Below are 13637 nucleotides of genomic sequence, written 5' to 3'. Positions count from 1 at the left end.
CACTGGCCAACATGTCGCAGCTACACTAGTCCCACCTGCCTGCGCTTGGTCCATATCCCTCCAAACCTGTTCTATCCATGTACCTGTCTAACTGTTTCTTAAACGTTGGGATAGTCCCAGCCTCAACTACCTCCTCTGTCAGCTTGTTCCATACACCCACCCACCCTTTGTATGAAAAAGTTACCCCTCAGATTCCTATTAAATCTTTTCCCCTTCACCTTGAACCTATGTCCTCTGGTCCTCGATTCCCCTACTCTGGGCAAGAGACTGTGCATCTACCGGAACTATTCCTCTCATGATTTTATACACCTCTATAAGATCTCCCCTCATCCTCCTATGCTTCATGGAATAGAGACCCAGCCTACTCAACCTCCCCCTATAGCTCACACCCTCTCGTCCTGGTAACATCCTCGTAAATCTTCTCTGAACCCTTTCAACCTTAACAATATATTTCATATAACATGGTGCCCAGAACTGAACACAATACTCCAAATATGGGCTCACCAACGTCTTATACAACTGCAACATTACCTCCCAACTTCTATACTTAGTCAAGCACTTCTTCCGCATTTCTGATAGTTTTACAATCCACATATTAAAGCAAATGAATATAAACACATTAGCACTTCGTGCCTCAGTAACATTTCTCTTCGGGTCACTCACAACAGTGCGAGGAAAGGATTTTTGTTTCATTCTTAACAACACTAATATTAAATGGTAGTGGATACATTGGGTGCTTGCATGCCCACAGAACGCCCAAGGACTCCCATGTGTTTCTGGATGATAATGGAGCTCCAAAATGGTTAAGGTCCAAGCAGTGGATTTGCTGTCCTTCACACAGAGGGGACAGAGCCATCTTAGTTAAAAGCTAGTGTAGCCGAGGAGCCTCTGGTGAATATTCTGCATTTGTTGTAGGGTGCACTCTCCAAAGCGGAATTCCATCAGCGAGGGTCTGCAGGGTGTGGAGGCTTGTGGCAAAAGATGGTGCTAATCCTTCCGAGCATTAAGGATCAGTGCAAAAAACAGTCAATTCACCTCCTAATCCTTATCATTTTGGACTACATTTTGGCATCCACATGGAACTGTGCACAATAATTGAATGGTCATTGCTCCTCTGGTGCGGGACTAGCACCAGAATTGCAATGCCATAGGATAGTGTCCCATTTGGTGATGGATTCTTAGAACAGCTTGTACTGGAGCCTACCAGGGAGAAGCCAATTCTGGATTTAGTGTTGAGTAATGAACCTGTTTTGATAAGGGAAGTCAAGGTAAAAGAACCATTAGGAGGCAGTGATCATAATTTGATAAGTTTTAATCTACAAATTAAGAGGGAGAAGGGAAAATCGGAAATGTCAGTATTACAGTATAGCAAAGGGGATTACAGAGGCATGAGGCAGGAGCTGGCCAGATTTGACTGGATGGAAACCTTAGCAGGGAAGATGGTGGAACAGCAATGGCAGGAATTCCAGGTTTATAATGCAGAAGTTGCAGGATCAATTCATCCCAAAGAGGAGGAAAGATTCTAAGGGGAGGAAGAGGCACCCGTGGCTGACAAGGGAAGTCAAGGACAGCATAAAAATAAAAGAGAAGAAGAACAACAAAGCAAAGAAGAGTGGGAAGCCAGAGGATTGGGACTCTTTTAAAGAGCAACAGAAGATAACTAAAAAGGCAATACGGGGAGAAAAGATGAGGTACGAAGGTAAGCTGGCCAATAATATAATGGAGGATAGTAAAAGCTTCTTTAGGTATGTGAAGAGGAAAAAAATAGTTAAGGCAAATGTGGGTCCCTTGAAGACAAGCAGGGGAATTTATTACTCTGGATCTGTCTTCACTAAGGAAGATACAAACAATCTCCCAGATGTTCTAGTGGCCAGAGATCCTAGGGTGACGGAGGAACTGAAGGAAATTCACATTAGGCAGGAAATGGTGTTCGGTAGACTGATGGGACTGAAGGCTGATAAATCCCCAGGGCCTGATGGTCTGCATCCCAGGGTACTTAAGGAGGTGGCTCTAGAAATTGTGGATGCATTGGTGATCATTTTCCGATGTTCTATAGATTCAGGGTCAGTTCCTGTGGATTGGAGGATAGCTAATGTTATCCCACATTTTAAGAAAGGAGGGAGAGCGAAAACAGGAAATTATAGACCAGTTAGTCTGACATCAGTGGTGGGGAAGATGCTGGAGTCAATTATAAAAGATAAAATTGCGGAGCATTTGGATAGCAGTAACAGGATCGTTCCGAGTCAGCATGAATTTACAAAGGGAAAATCATGCTTGACTAATCTTCTGGAATTTTTTGAGGATGTAACTAGGAAAATGGACAGGGGAGAGCCGGTGGACGTAGTGTACCTTGACTTTCAGAAAGCTTTCGACAAGGTCCCACATATGAGATTAGTGTGCACAATTAGAGCACATGGTATGGGGGTAGGGTACTGACATGGATAGAAAATTGGTTGGCAAACAGAAAGCAAAGAGTGGGGATAAATGGGTCCCTTTCAGAATGGCAGGCAGTGACTAGTGGGGTACCGCAAGGCTCGGTGCTGGGACCGCAGCTATTTACAATATACATTAATGACTTGGATGAAGGGATTAAAAGTAGCATTAGCAAATTTGCAGATGACACAAAGCTGGGGGGCAGTGTGAACTGTGAGGAAGATGCTACGAGGTTGCAGGGTGACTTGGACAGGCTGTGTGAGTGGGTGGATGCATGGCAGATGCAGTTTAATGTGGGTAAGTGTGAGGTTATCCACTTTGGTGGAAAGAATAGGAAGGCAGATTATTATCTGAATGGTGTCAAGTTAGGAAAAGGGGATGTACAACGAGATCTGGGTGTCTTAGTGCATCAGTCACTGAAAGGAAGCATGCAGGTACAGCAGGCAGTGAAGAAAGGCAATGGAATGTTGGCCTTCATAACAAGAGGAGTTGAGTATAGGAGAAAAGAGGTCCTTCTGCAGTTGTACAGGGCCCTAGTGAGACCGCACCTGGAGTACTGTGTGCAGTTTTGGTCTCCAAATTTGAGGAAGGATATTCTTGCTATTGAGGGCGTGCAGCGTAGGTTTACTAGGTTAATTCCCGGAATGGCGGGACTGTCGTATATTGAAAGACTGGAGCGACTAGGCTTATATACACTGGAATTTAGAAGGATGAGAGGGGATCTTATTGAAACATATGATTATTAAGGGGTTGGACACGTTAGAGGCAGGAAACATGTTCCCAATGTTGGGGGAGTCCAGAACCAGGGGCCACAGTTTAAGAATTTGGGGCGAGGCCATTTAGAACAGAGATAAGGAAAAACTTTTTCAGTCAGTGTTGTAAATCTGTGGAATTCTCTGCCTCAGAAGGCAGTGGAGGCCAGTTCTCTGAATGCTTTCAAGAGAGAGCTAGATAGAGCTCTTAAGGATAGCGTAGTCATGGGGTAGGGGGAGAAGGCAGGAATGGGGTACTGATTGAGAATGATCAGCCATGATCACATTGAATGGTGGTGCTGGCTCGAAGGGCCGAATGGCCTCCTCCTGCACCTATTGTCTATTGTCCTGCACCTATTGTCTATAACACACTGTCATCAGATCTTTTCCACAAACTCTACAGCGAAAATGTCTTATCAGCTTTATTGCCACTGCTGAAGAGGTTTTGCTTTCCAATTAACCAGCTGATGCACTGATCAGAAGAAATAGGTAGGAAAATAACTGCAGATGCTGGTACAAATGGAAAGTATCACAAAAAGTTGAAGCATCTCAGGAGAGAAGGAATGGGTGACGTTTCGGATCGAGACCCTTCTTCAGACTGATGTCAGGGGAGGGGGCGGGAAAAAGAAAGGATGTAGTTGGAGACAGGAAGACAGTGGGAGAACTGGGACGGAAGGGGAAGGGGAAGGAGAGGGACAGAGGAGCTATCTAAAGTTAGAAAAATTAATGTTCATACCGCTGGGGTGTAAAAAGCTGCCCAAGCGAATATGAGGTGCTGTTCCTCCAATTTGCAGTGGGCCTCACTATGACAATGGAGGAGGCCCATGACAGAAAGGTCAGACTGGGAGGGGGAGGGGGAGCTGAAGTGCTGAGCCACTGATTGTCCACCTATCTGAAATGCTTCCAGAAGAGAGATTACAGTTTCATGCAACATACTTACAGGATATCCATGAGACCCAATGCAACCTGGAAGGCCGTCATATCCAGCTGTACCCTGAGGAAAGAGAAAGCAGAGAAAAATTCAACACCCAGTCAGAATGACAAAATATTTTTTTAAATTGGTAACTTCTTGTGCAAAATATGTTGCAGGCCTTGCTGGAAGAGTAGGGCGATACTTGCACTGCCCAGCCGTCTTGGCCCGAGAAGATGGTGGCGGAAGTGAGTGGTTTGCTTCAGAGGATAGTTAAGGACAAGAAGATTCCTTTTCATATTTCACCTCAGGGTTTTAAACATAGAAAATAGATGCAGGAGGAGGCCATTTGGCCCTTCTTGGATGTTGTTGGTAAGGAGTTCCAGGAATTATACTCATTGACGATGAAGGTCAGTACAATTCCAAGCCAACTCATTCATGTGCACCTCCTATCCCTGTGCATCTTAGTGGTCCAGGTGGAGACACAAGGATGTGCAGATGCTGCAATCTTGAGTCAAACAAAATGATGCAGGAGTAACACATCGGGTCAGGCAGCATCTCTGGAAGACATGGATACATAGTGTTTCCTCTTAGAACCCTTCCAGATGTGGTAATGGGTTTGTGGTGCCATCAAAAAAGTCTGGATGAGTCACTGCACGTGGGGTGCCAAGTAAGGAGATAGTTTCTTCCGGATGGTGTCAAGCTTCTTGAGAGTTTGTATAGCTACATTCATCCAGGCATGTGGAGAATGTTCCATCACACCCCAACTTACGTCTTGTAGATAGTGGAAAGCCTTAGGCTGTTAAGTGACCAGTCGCTTGCTGCAGTATATCCAGTTAAATTTTAACAACAATTGGCTAGGTTCACAGTGACTTTAACTAATGTCAGCTTGTTATTTTCAAGTAGGTCGAATATTTGATGAACTCAAATTGCTAGTTAACTGATACTTGTCTGATGCAAAGTATTGACTAGCAAAATATTTTCTTACTTCAAATCCTCAACCTGCAAGGATGGGATTGAAACTTTAGTTCTGTGAATTATCTGTGACAGCTTCTAGACATTCCAGGACAGTGCCATCAATGACCAGTTGGTTCATTAGGACTCTGGGAAGAGACCTCTGTGAAGACACACAGGAACTCCCTAAATTTCATTTGACCTCAGTTTAGAATCTCTGGGCCAGTGTGGACCACCCAGCTCATCAGCTGAAATAAACTCCCTTCCCGGAGCAGGGCATAGAGTTCATCTTCTAAATCAGAGGCAAGAGTGCACCAATTTACCCAGAAACTTCTTTAATCCTTGCAGATGAGAAATGTGCACAAATCAAAAGGCAAAGAAGCTGGGCTTGGAGGCTTTAATCGACAATGATGTCTTTAACCCAACCTATTCAATGGGAAACAGTGATTACAATGCAGAGTTATATTGAAATAACCCCAGTGTTGATTTGGGTTAAAATCATCCCTTTGCTTCGCTCCATGCCATACTATTGTCTTGGACCTATTATCTCTGATATAATAGGGTAGAGCATGTCAGTTTACAGCAAAGGTCCATCAGTTCAGCTGGATATGACTCTCCCTGAACATTCCCCCCTCAGAAGTAAATATGTAATGGATGGCTCTACAACTTACATTAGGAGGAATTGGCTGCAGTGAAGGAGCATCTGACCAATCCAAGGCAGATAGATGATTAATGCTTTGGTCAATGTTTCTGCAACCATTAATGTTTCTGCAACCATCCTGCTGCAGGATATCAACCAAAATGTCGATCATCCCTCTGCCCCATTGATGCTGCCTGACTGCTGAGTTTTTCCCTACAGTTTATCTTTTGCTCCAGAATCCACCGACTGCAGTCCCTCGAGTCCCCATGCCTAATTCGGTTGGAACAAGGGCTATTAACTGCTGGTCAAGATAGTGCCAAATGTCTGGCATGCCTCCCTGATAAAATACCTAAATGTCAGGAAACTAAAAGCATTAATCGCCTCATAAAAGTGCTTGAGAAAATACCAAATACATACTATATATTACCATAAATGGATACATATTATACAACATTATAAAGCCATTATATTAATGCTTCCCTCATGAATGATGTGCATAACATTAACTCTTTCAGGATGGATTCTATTTCACAGTGCCAAATTTAACTCTGAATAGGGTGCCTTCAAAACAATCTTCAATCCCATTCTGCACCATATCTCTTACCTTATCTCCATCCACTCCATCTATTCCAGGGTACCCCTTTGATCCCTAAAGCCGCCAGAGAGAACAGATCAGTGTTAGAACAGAAAAGCACACGTGATTTTCAAATGCTTTGCTTTTACTTGCTCAAATAACACTCGAAAGACGTGAAAAGATTCAGAAGTGTTCTAACCTTGCCTCCTTTGAATCCTCTGTCACCCTGGAGAAGAAAAGACACAGGTTTAGCACGTGCATGCTTCTGTAATTGTTTCAGCAACTCTCATTTTATTCCTTCAACCAGACTTCAACTGGATCATATGGAGTAGGAAAGTTTGCTTACCCATTGAGCTGAAGTGACACTAGGTTCCTCTTGACATTCTTGGTGTGACTGGATTGTCCTAATATGGCGACAGTAGATTCTCTCTTGGTGATACTGACCAGTTCCCTCGCTGGGATTGGATCAGGATGTGCTGATGGTAGATTCCTTTCACCCAGTAACTGGATGCTAACGTGGTGATAGTAGATTTCCATTTCTTGGTGATACTGAATCCCTCTCCCTGATGATGGATGACCATTGCTCCACTGCCAATACCACTTCACCCACTTCCCTTTCTCACTACAATAAACTTGAAACCAACAAAATAGGCCCAAAGAACGATGCATGAAGGGACATTGCTCAAAGGCCACCCATTCATGCCACTCCTTCTCTGCCACATCGCACCCCTCTTCAAATGCTCGTGATCTTTGGACCTCTTTAGTGGCTGTGAGGACACCTCTATTGTCGACGTGCCCTGAGAAGGTGAAGAGGAACTGTGGGGACCTGTGTAATAATGCTCTACAATTGGCAAGAACCAACTGCCCAGTGCTTGGGCTCCAAGCATCAGAAGGGCATTAACAGGCAGCAAGCAGTGAAGGAGTTGACATCTAACCCCTTAGTTCCACTTTGATCCAGCTGTGGCTTCCCTTCACTCTTGTCATCCACCATGTTTGAGCTAGTTTTAATTATAACAGAGCAAAATGAGAAGTATGCACTGTGACAGCGCCCTCTCCCTTGAATGTTGGTCTGATCCCTGTCATTGGCTGACAGGCCAGAAGAGACCAATCCCCAACATCATTGGTCATAGCAGGGACCAATTAGCCAATATTGGTTTGGCCACCTGGACCTTGTTAGCCTACTCCCTTGAAACCCTTTGGGCATTCTCTCCAGAGGGGAGAAGGAAGGAGGGGAGAAATTGTGGACCCTGCTTGCTGGCTGTGTTCCTCAGTCGCCAGCTTGAGGAAGACAGCCATTGGGACAAACCCGAGACCACCAGCGCCACTGTGTGATGAAGACTGGGCTGCCGGGAAGAAGCTCTAGACAGCCAGCACCTCTACTGAAGTGCCTCTTCCTGCCCACGGACTACATTGGACTGCACATACACACAGAGGCAAAGACTGAGCCACCATGATAACCTAGAAACCACCAGTGCTACATCTGCCAAGCCCAAACCTGAACCACCAGGATAAACCTGAGACTTTTGATGCAAGGGTGAATTGTAGGGAGTGGCCTGAACTTACCACGCCTCCTCCTTCAAAGACCAGGACTAAGCTGTCGGGACAAGCCCACGATTGTCAGCATCACTGCACATGCAGCCCCATGTCCTGGACTTTCTTACCACTGTAAATAAAATATCATGCGAGTTCACCCTACTGCGTGTGTCAGGTGGTCACTGCTGAACTCGGCATCATCCCTGACACCACCGCATGCACAGGGATTTGGATGGATGACCCCAGGAATAGGTGGGAGCACTGGCTTACATAGCACATCAAGGCCCAAAGTTTGGACACTGCCTGGTAAAGAAAAAATCTAAGGTGAATTCACTTAATGTGTTTCCATTGACTCGTTGAAAGGTCTGTTCAGTTACTGCTCTGTTTCACAGCCCTGGACAATACTACAGTTCTAGTTCCATTTGAAAGTTATGATTGAATTCATTTATTTCACTCCTTCAGGCAATGCACTCCAGGTAACAATACTCACCATCCTGTTGGCTCACTAGTTAACTGTATTACTCAGTTATTGATCTTCCTGTCACTAGTAACATCTTTCCCCACAAACCATATCAAAGTTCTTGATCGTTTTCGGCACCTTTACTAACTTTCCTCTTTAAAATCTTGAGTATGTGTCCACATGTGAATTCATGTTGATACAAATGGGATTAACTCATTTGTGGGGAAGATGTTCTTTAATAACAGCATTAAGAAAACCTAATGAATAGAACAGCAATGAAAGATAGAATTCAGTATAAATTTGATGCTAAAATTCACTGCCAACCTTACCTTAATGCCACGGTCTCCCTTGTCACCCTGTTGACAAAAAAGAAAAGATTGTTAGCTCAGAGAAGATTCAGGCATCGTGTATTGAGAGCAGAGATTAAATGGTGCTAGTGGCTGTAGTGCAGATAAGTACCTTCATACCCGGATGACCAGCTGGTCCAACTTCACCAATCGTGCCCTGCAAGAAAGAAGAAAAGATTGTCAAAGATAAGGGAATAAATTCAAACAACACTGTCTGGGGCAGGTTATATTTATTGCAGAGGCTGCATGTACTTCATACTCCATGGGACAGTTAATGTGCCTGGGTGGTATGAGTAAATACCAGAACTGACCTGGACTCAATAAATAGACATCAGTACATGCTTCATGATGAGTTATTAGGACTCAACAGAACATGGTTAAATATTTATGCTGCATAGTTTATGTTGATATTAAACTGTACAGTATTGATACATATTGAAATGAGAGATTAAATACCAGTGCTTCACAAAATATATGATGGGTACATGGATGGGGTTTCAGAGGTATATGGGCCAATTGCAGGCAGGTGGAACTGGTGTAGATGAGGCAACTTGGTTGGCATAGGTAAATTGGACAAAAGGGCATGTTTCCATGCTCTATGACTCTATTGTATGTACAATTCGCCATGAAGGTTAGATCTCAGATCACACAGGATGCTATGCATCAATTTGGTATGGATAATTGAACATTAGTACTGCATGAGTTGAAGAGTTATTTTGGGAAGACCAACAGCACACTACATGGCAGGTGTTAATGCTAGAGTCAGTTATTAAAGATGTGATAGCATTACATTTGGAAAGTGGTGAAATCATCAGACAAAGTCAGCATGGATTTACCAAAGGCAAATCATGTCTGACGAATCTTATAGAATTTTTCGAGGATGTAACTAGTAGAGTGGATAAGGGAGAACCAGTCGATGTGTTATATCTGGACTTTCAGAAGGCCTTCGACAAGGTCCCACATAGGAGATTGGTGTACAAACTTAAAGCACATGGTATTGAGGGTTCAGTGTTGAGGTGGATAGAAAATTGGTTGGCGGACAGGAAGCAAAGAGTAGGAATAAACGGGTCCTTTTCGGAATGGCAGGCAGTGACTAGTGGGGTACCGCAAGGCTCAGTGCTGGGACCCCAGTTATTTACAGTGTATATTAATGATTTGGACGAGGGAATTGAATGCAACATCTCTAAGTTTGCGGATGACATGAAGCTGGGTGGCAGTGTTAGCTGCGAGGAGGATGCTAGGAGGCTGCAGAGTGACTTGGATAGATTAGGCGAGTGGGCAAATGCATGGCAGATGCAATATAATGTGGATAAATGTGAGGTTATCCACTTTGGCGGCAAGAACAGGAAAGCAGAGTATTACCTGAATGGTGACCGATTGGGAGAAGGGGAGATGCAACGTGACCTGGGTGTCATGGTGCACCAGTCATTGAAAGCAAGCATGCAGGTGCAGCAGGCAGTAAAGAAAGCGAATGGTATGTTGGCATTCATAGCAAGAGGATTTGAGTTTAGGAGCAGGGAGGTTCTGCTGCAGTTGTACAGGGCCTTGGTGAGACCGCACCTGGAGTATTGTGTGCAGTTTTGGTCTCCTAACCTGAGGAAAGACGTTCTTGCCTTAGAGGGAGTACAGAGAAGGTTCACCAGATTGATCCCTGGGATGGCGGGACTTACATATGAGGAAAGACTGGATAGACTGGGCTTGTACTCGCTGGAATTTAGAAGACTGAGGGGGGATCTTATAGAAACATATAAAATTCTTAAGGGGTTGGAGAGGCTAGATGCGGGAAGATTGTTCCCGATGTTGGGGGAGTCCAGAACCAGGGGTCACAGCTTAAGGATAAGGGGGAAGTCTTTTAGGACCGAGATGAGAAAACATTTCTTCACACAGAGAGTGGTGAGTCTGTGGAATTCTCTGCCACAGAAGGTAGTTGAGGCCAGTTCATTGGCTATATTTAAGAGGGAGTTAGATGTGGCCCTTTTTGCTAAAGGGATCAGGGGGTATGGAGAGAAGGCACATTTTCTATGTTTCTATGTTTGAGGCAGATACAATAACAACATTAAAAGACATTTCGACAGGTACATGGATAGGAAAGGTTGAGAGGGATGATGCTGGCAAATGGGGAGAGCATAGATGGGGCATCTTGAGCGGCATAGTTGAGTTGGGTTGAAAAGCCAATTTCTCTCCGTGGGACACTGACTCTAACCATGTGATATGGTGGTTACAATTAAGCACTGTAAAGAAGACTAGACATTGGTTTGAATAGGATGGATAAATGTCAGTGATCCGTGAGATCAATAGATTATGACTATTGAAGTTGTGAAGAAATTGCGCATGGTATCATGTCAGTAAGGTAGAGAATAGACAGATCAGTATTGTATAGGACAGATGTTATGGCACAGGAAGGATGGATAACAGTAGAAGGTATCACTTATGAGCATGTATATTCTAGTGCTTTAGTGACAGAGACCCAGGTTCATCCTAACTAAGGATGCTGTCTATATGGACTTTGTACGTTCTCCCTGTGACTGCGTAGTCTTTCTCCGGGTGCTCCAGTTCCCTCCCATACTCCAAAAAAAGTATAGGTTTGTAGGTTTGGTAAAATTATTAAAAATCCCTAATGTGTAACATAGTGTTAGTGTACGGGGTGATCACTCGTTGACACGGACTCGATGGGCCGAAGGGCATGTTTCCGTGCTGTATCTCTAAACTAGATAGATTGGGTAAATAACAGTCTTTTGGATTAGAATGATTAGATATAAATAAATTATAGCTTGACATCAATGTTATACGGAAATAACACAGAAAATGCTGGATATACACAATGGACCAGACAGCATCTCAGGACAGACATACAGAGCTAACGTTTCAGTCCAAAGACCTTTCACCAGAACTGGTCACTAACTGGAAATGTTAATTCTGTTTCACCCTCCGCAAATGATGGAAAGTCTGACTGGAATCAAGTCTACATGAAGGATAGTATTGAGAGAAGGCCATTTTTTGGCAGCAATTGCTAATGTAGCATTTACAAGCATAGGTCAAGGGAAATTGTTAGCTTTTGTACTTACTGGAGAGCCTGATGGTCCCATCGCGCCATGGGGACCTCGACGTCCATCTGAACCCTTTAGAAATCAAAAAGAAAAGTGGTTTTAGCTTGCAATCCACTGCAATCCACAATACCTGTTTAACGCTTTGAGCAGGGTATGCACATTTACTGAGTTAATAACGGAAGAGCCCACATCAATGTCCATACAGTGTCAAGGAAGTAGGGATGGCCTTCATCACAGTAAGGTTTGGTTGGAATTGGTTCCGATGTATGGAAACAATTGGGTTTCACAAATCTTTACACCCGCAGATTTGTTGCAATCAGTGTTTATGGAAGCACTCCGTTCAGCCTGACCCCTTGGACGTGAAGTTGGAGTTACAAATGGCAGCGAGCAGGTTTGAGAAAAACAGCCACAAAACATGACTCCTGACAGGTGCTGGTAATGTACTACCATTATTATTACCATACTGCCAAGGAGGCTATTTGGCCCATTGTGCCTGAGCTGGCTGTTGAGGAGTGCTATCCAGATGGTCTGTCTCCAGAACCATGTACTTGATGTGTCCAAATAAATAGTGTCACTAGCATTGTAGAAGTACAATTAACAATTAATACACAATGCCGGTCACCAGATCCGGCAGTGAGCACCTTTCTTTGGCATCTTGTATCCTGGGCTTAAGGGTTTTGTACATATTACTGGAACCTAATTTTCTTATTCTATTTACCTTTCTAAACCCCCTACTCTGTCTCCATTGCCTTGGTGCATCAGATTCCCTACGAAGGTTACTACGAAATCTGTTTGTGCAATTCTTTCAAGCAGTGCATTTTAAATCACAAATCACATTGTGCAAAAACACATTATCCCTGAGTGCTCTGGTGATCAACTATCCTTCTCACAGGGCGCAGTTTATTATATCAAAATTTTCTCAGCAGGCCTCTTGGCTTGTCCTTCGGAATCCTTTGACAATGTTGGGTTTATGGTAGGAGAGGCCAAATATAAACAAGTAGGGTTTTATTCATAAATGTTTGGAAACTACTGAACCAGATATCTCCGATTGCTGCACTCCCTCCAAGTTTTGTCCTGAAAACATCTCTAAACAGGAAATGTGGTGAAAATCTGTTAGCCATGGAAAAAAATCGGGTAGGTGCTATATTGCCAATATGTGATTGTCACCAAAGGGAGTGATATTACTGTGATTGTCACAAACAGGCACACATTCCCTCAACCCTGCACGCAGGTAGCGAAGTCATGGACACTAACCCGTTCTCCTGGGTCACCAGGAAATCCATCTGTTCCTGTCACTGGCTGCAAGACAGAATTAACATGTCACCTCATGAGTAGGTTCCTTTAAAGCAACATGATAGGAAATTAATTGTTGGTATCACACAGAAGCATCTCTTGAAGGTACCTTACCTGACATTCAAAGGAGCAACACTGCAAATCAAAAAGGAACAAAAAATAATGTGTAAGTGTCCAGCACACATGTGCAAGCTAATAAATCCATTCTAAAAAGTTAAAAGCAATTGTGTTTGTGTGATGCAACATACCACAAGCTCCACTTCACGGTACTGTAAGGAAGAAAGGGAAGTGATTAAAATTGTTTGCATAGTGATCAAAATATCCGATACAATGTGATGGTGAAGAACAGTCATAAACCAGAAAATCAAAATGATCAAATATTTATTACATATATTCTGCCGACTGGATTCTCATAATTCCTAATTCCAATTGGCCTAATTCCAATTGGCCTATTTCTGCTCCAATAACTTATGAACATTTTTCTGACTGAGTTTTTTTTTTAAAGATAATGGACAAACATAGGACATATTAGTTATTGTGAAAAGTGAACTTTGAGTGTTTTGGGCATAATGAATCAGAATATTTGGGTAACGGGGAGAATAAGGGAGAGTGAAGAGAGAGTTAGAGAGTCGTAAATCTGTGGAATTTGCATCAGAAGGCAGTGGAGGCCAATTCTCTGAATGCATTCAGGAGA

At 43.5% G+C, this 13637-nt stretch overlaps 1 protein-coding gene across 1 annotated transcript in view; it reads right to left on the bottom strand.

The window, feature by feature from the left end:
* The window catches only part of col6a1 (collagen, type VI, alpha 1), a 79429-nt gene that overhangs the window by 51979 nt on the left and 13813 nt on the right, over positions 1-13637 (bottom strand). Inside the window, exons 6-14 of the mRNA XM_078403675.1 lie at positions 13192-13212; positions 13058-13078; positions 12905-12949; positions 11669-11722; positions 8716-8760; positions 8586-8612; positions 6463-6489; positions 6294-6338; positions 4126-4179 (exon numbers count right to left, since the gene is read on the bottom strand). Of these exons, the coding sequence (XP_078259801.1) occupies positions 4126-4179; positions 6294-6338; positions 6463-6489; positions 8586-8612; positions 8716-8760; positions 11669-11722; positions 12905-12949; positions 13058-13078; positions 13192-13212 (339 nt within the window). The remainder of the gene's footprint in view (positions 1-4125; positions 4180-6293; positions 6339-6462; positions 6490-8585; positions 8613-8715; positions 8761-11668; positions 11723-12904; positions 12950-13057; positions 13079-13191; positions 13213-13637) is intronic.

Source organism: Rhinoraja longicauda, chromosome 8 (genome assembly GCF_053455715.1).
Source record: "Rhinoraja longicauda isolate Sanriku21f chromosome 8, sRhiLon1.1, whole genome shotgun sequence".
In the NCBI taxonomy this organism is placed as follows: domain Eukaryota; kingdom Metazoa; phylum Chordata; class Chondrichthyes; order Rajiformes; family Arhynchobatidae; genus Rhinoraja; species Rhinoraja longicauda.
This window is presented reverse-complemented; position numbering and strand designations above follow the sequence as displayed.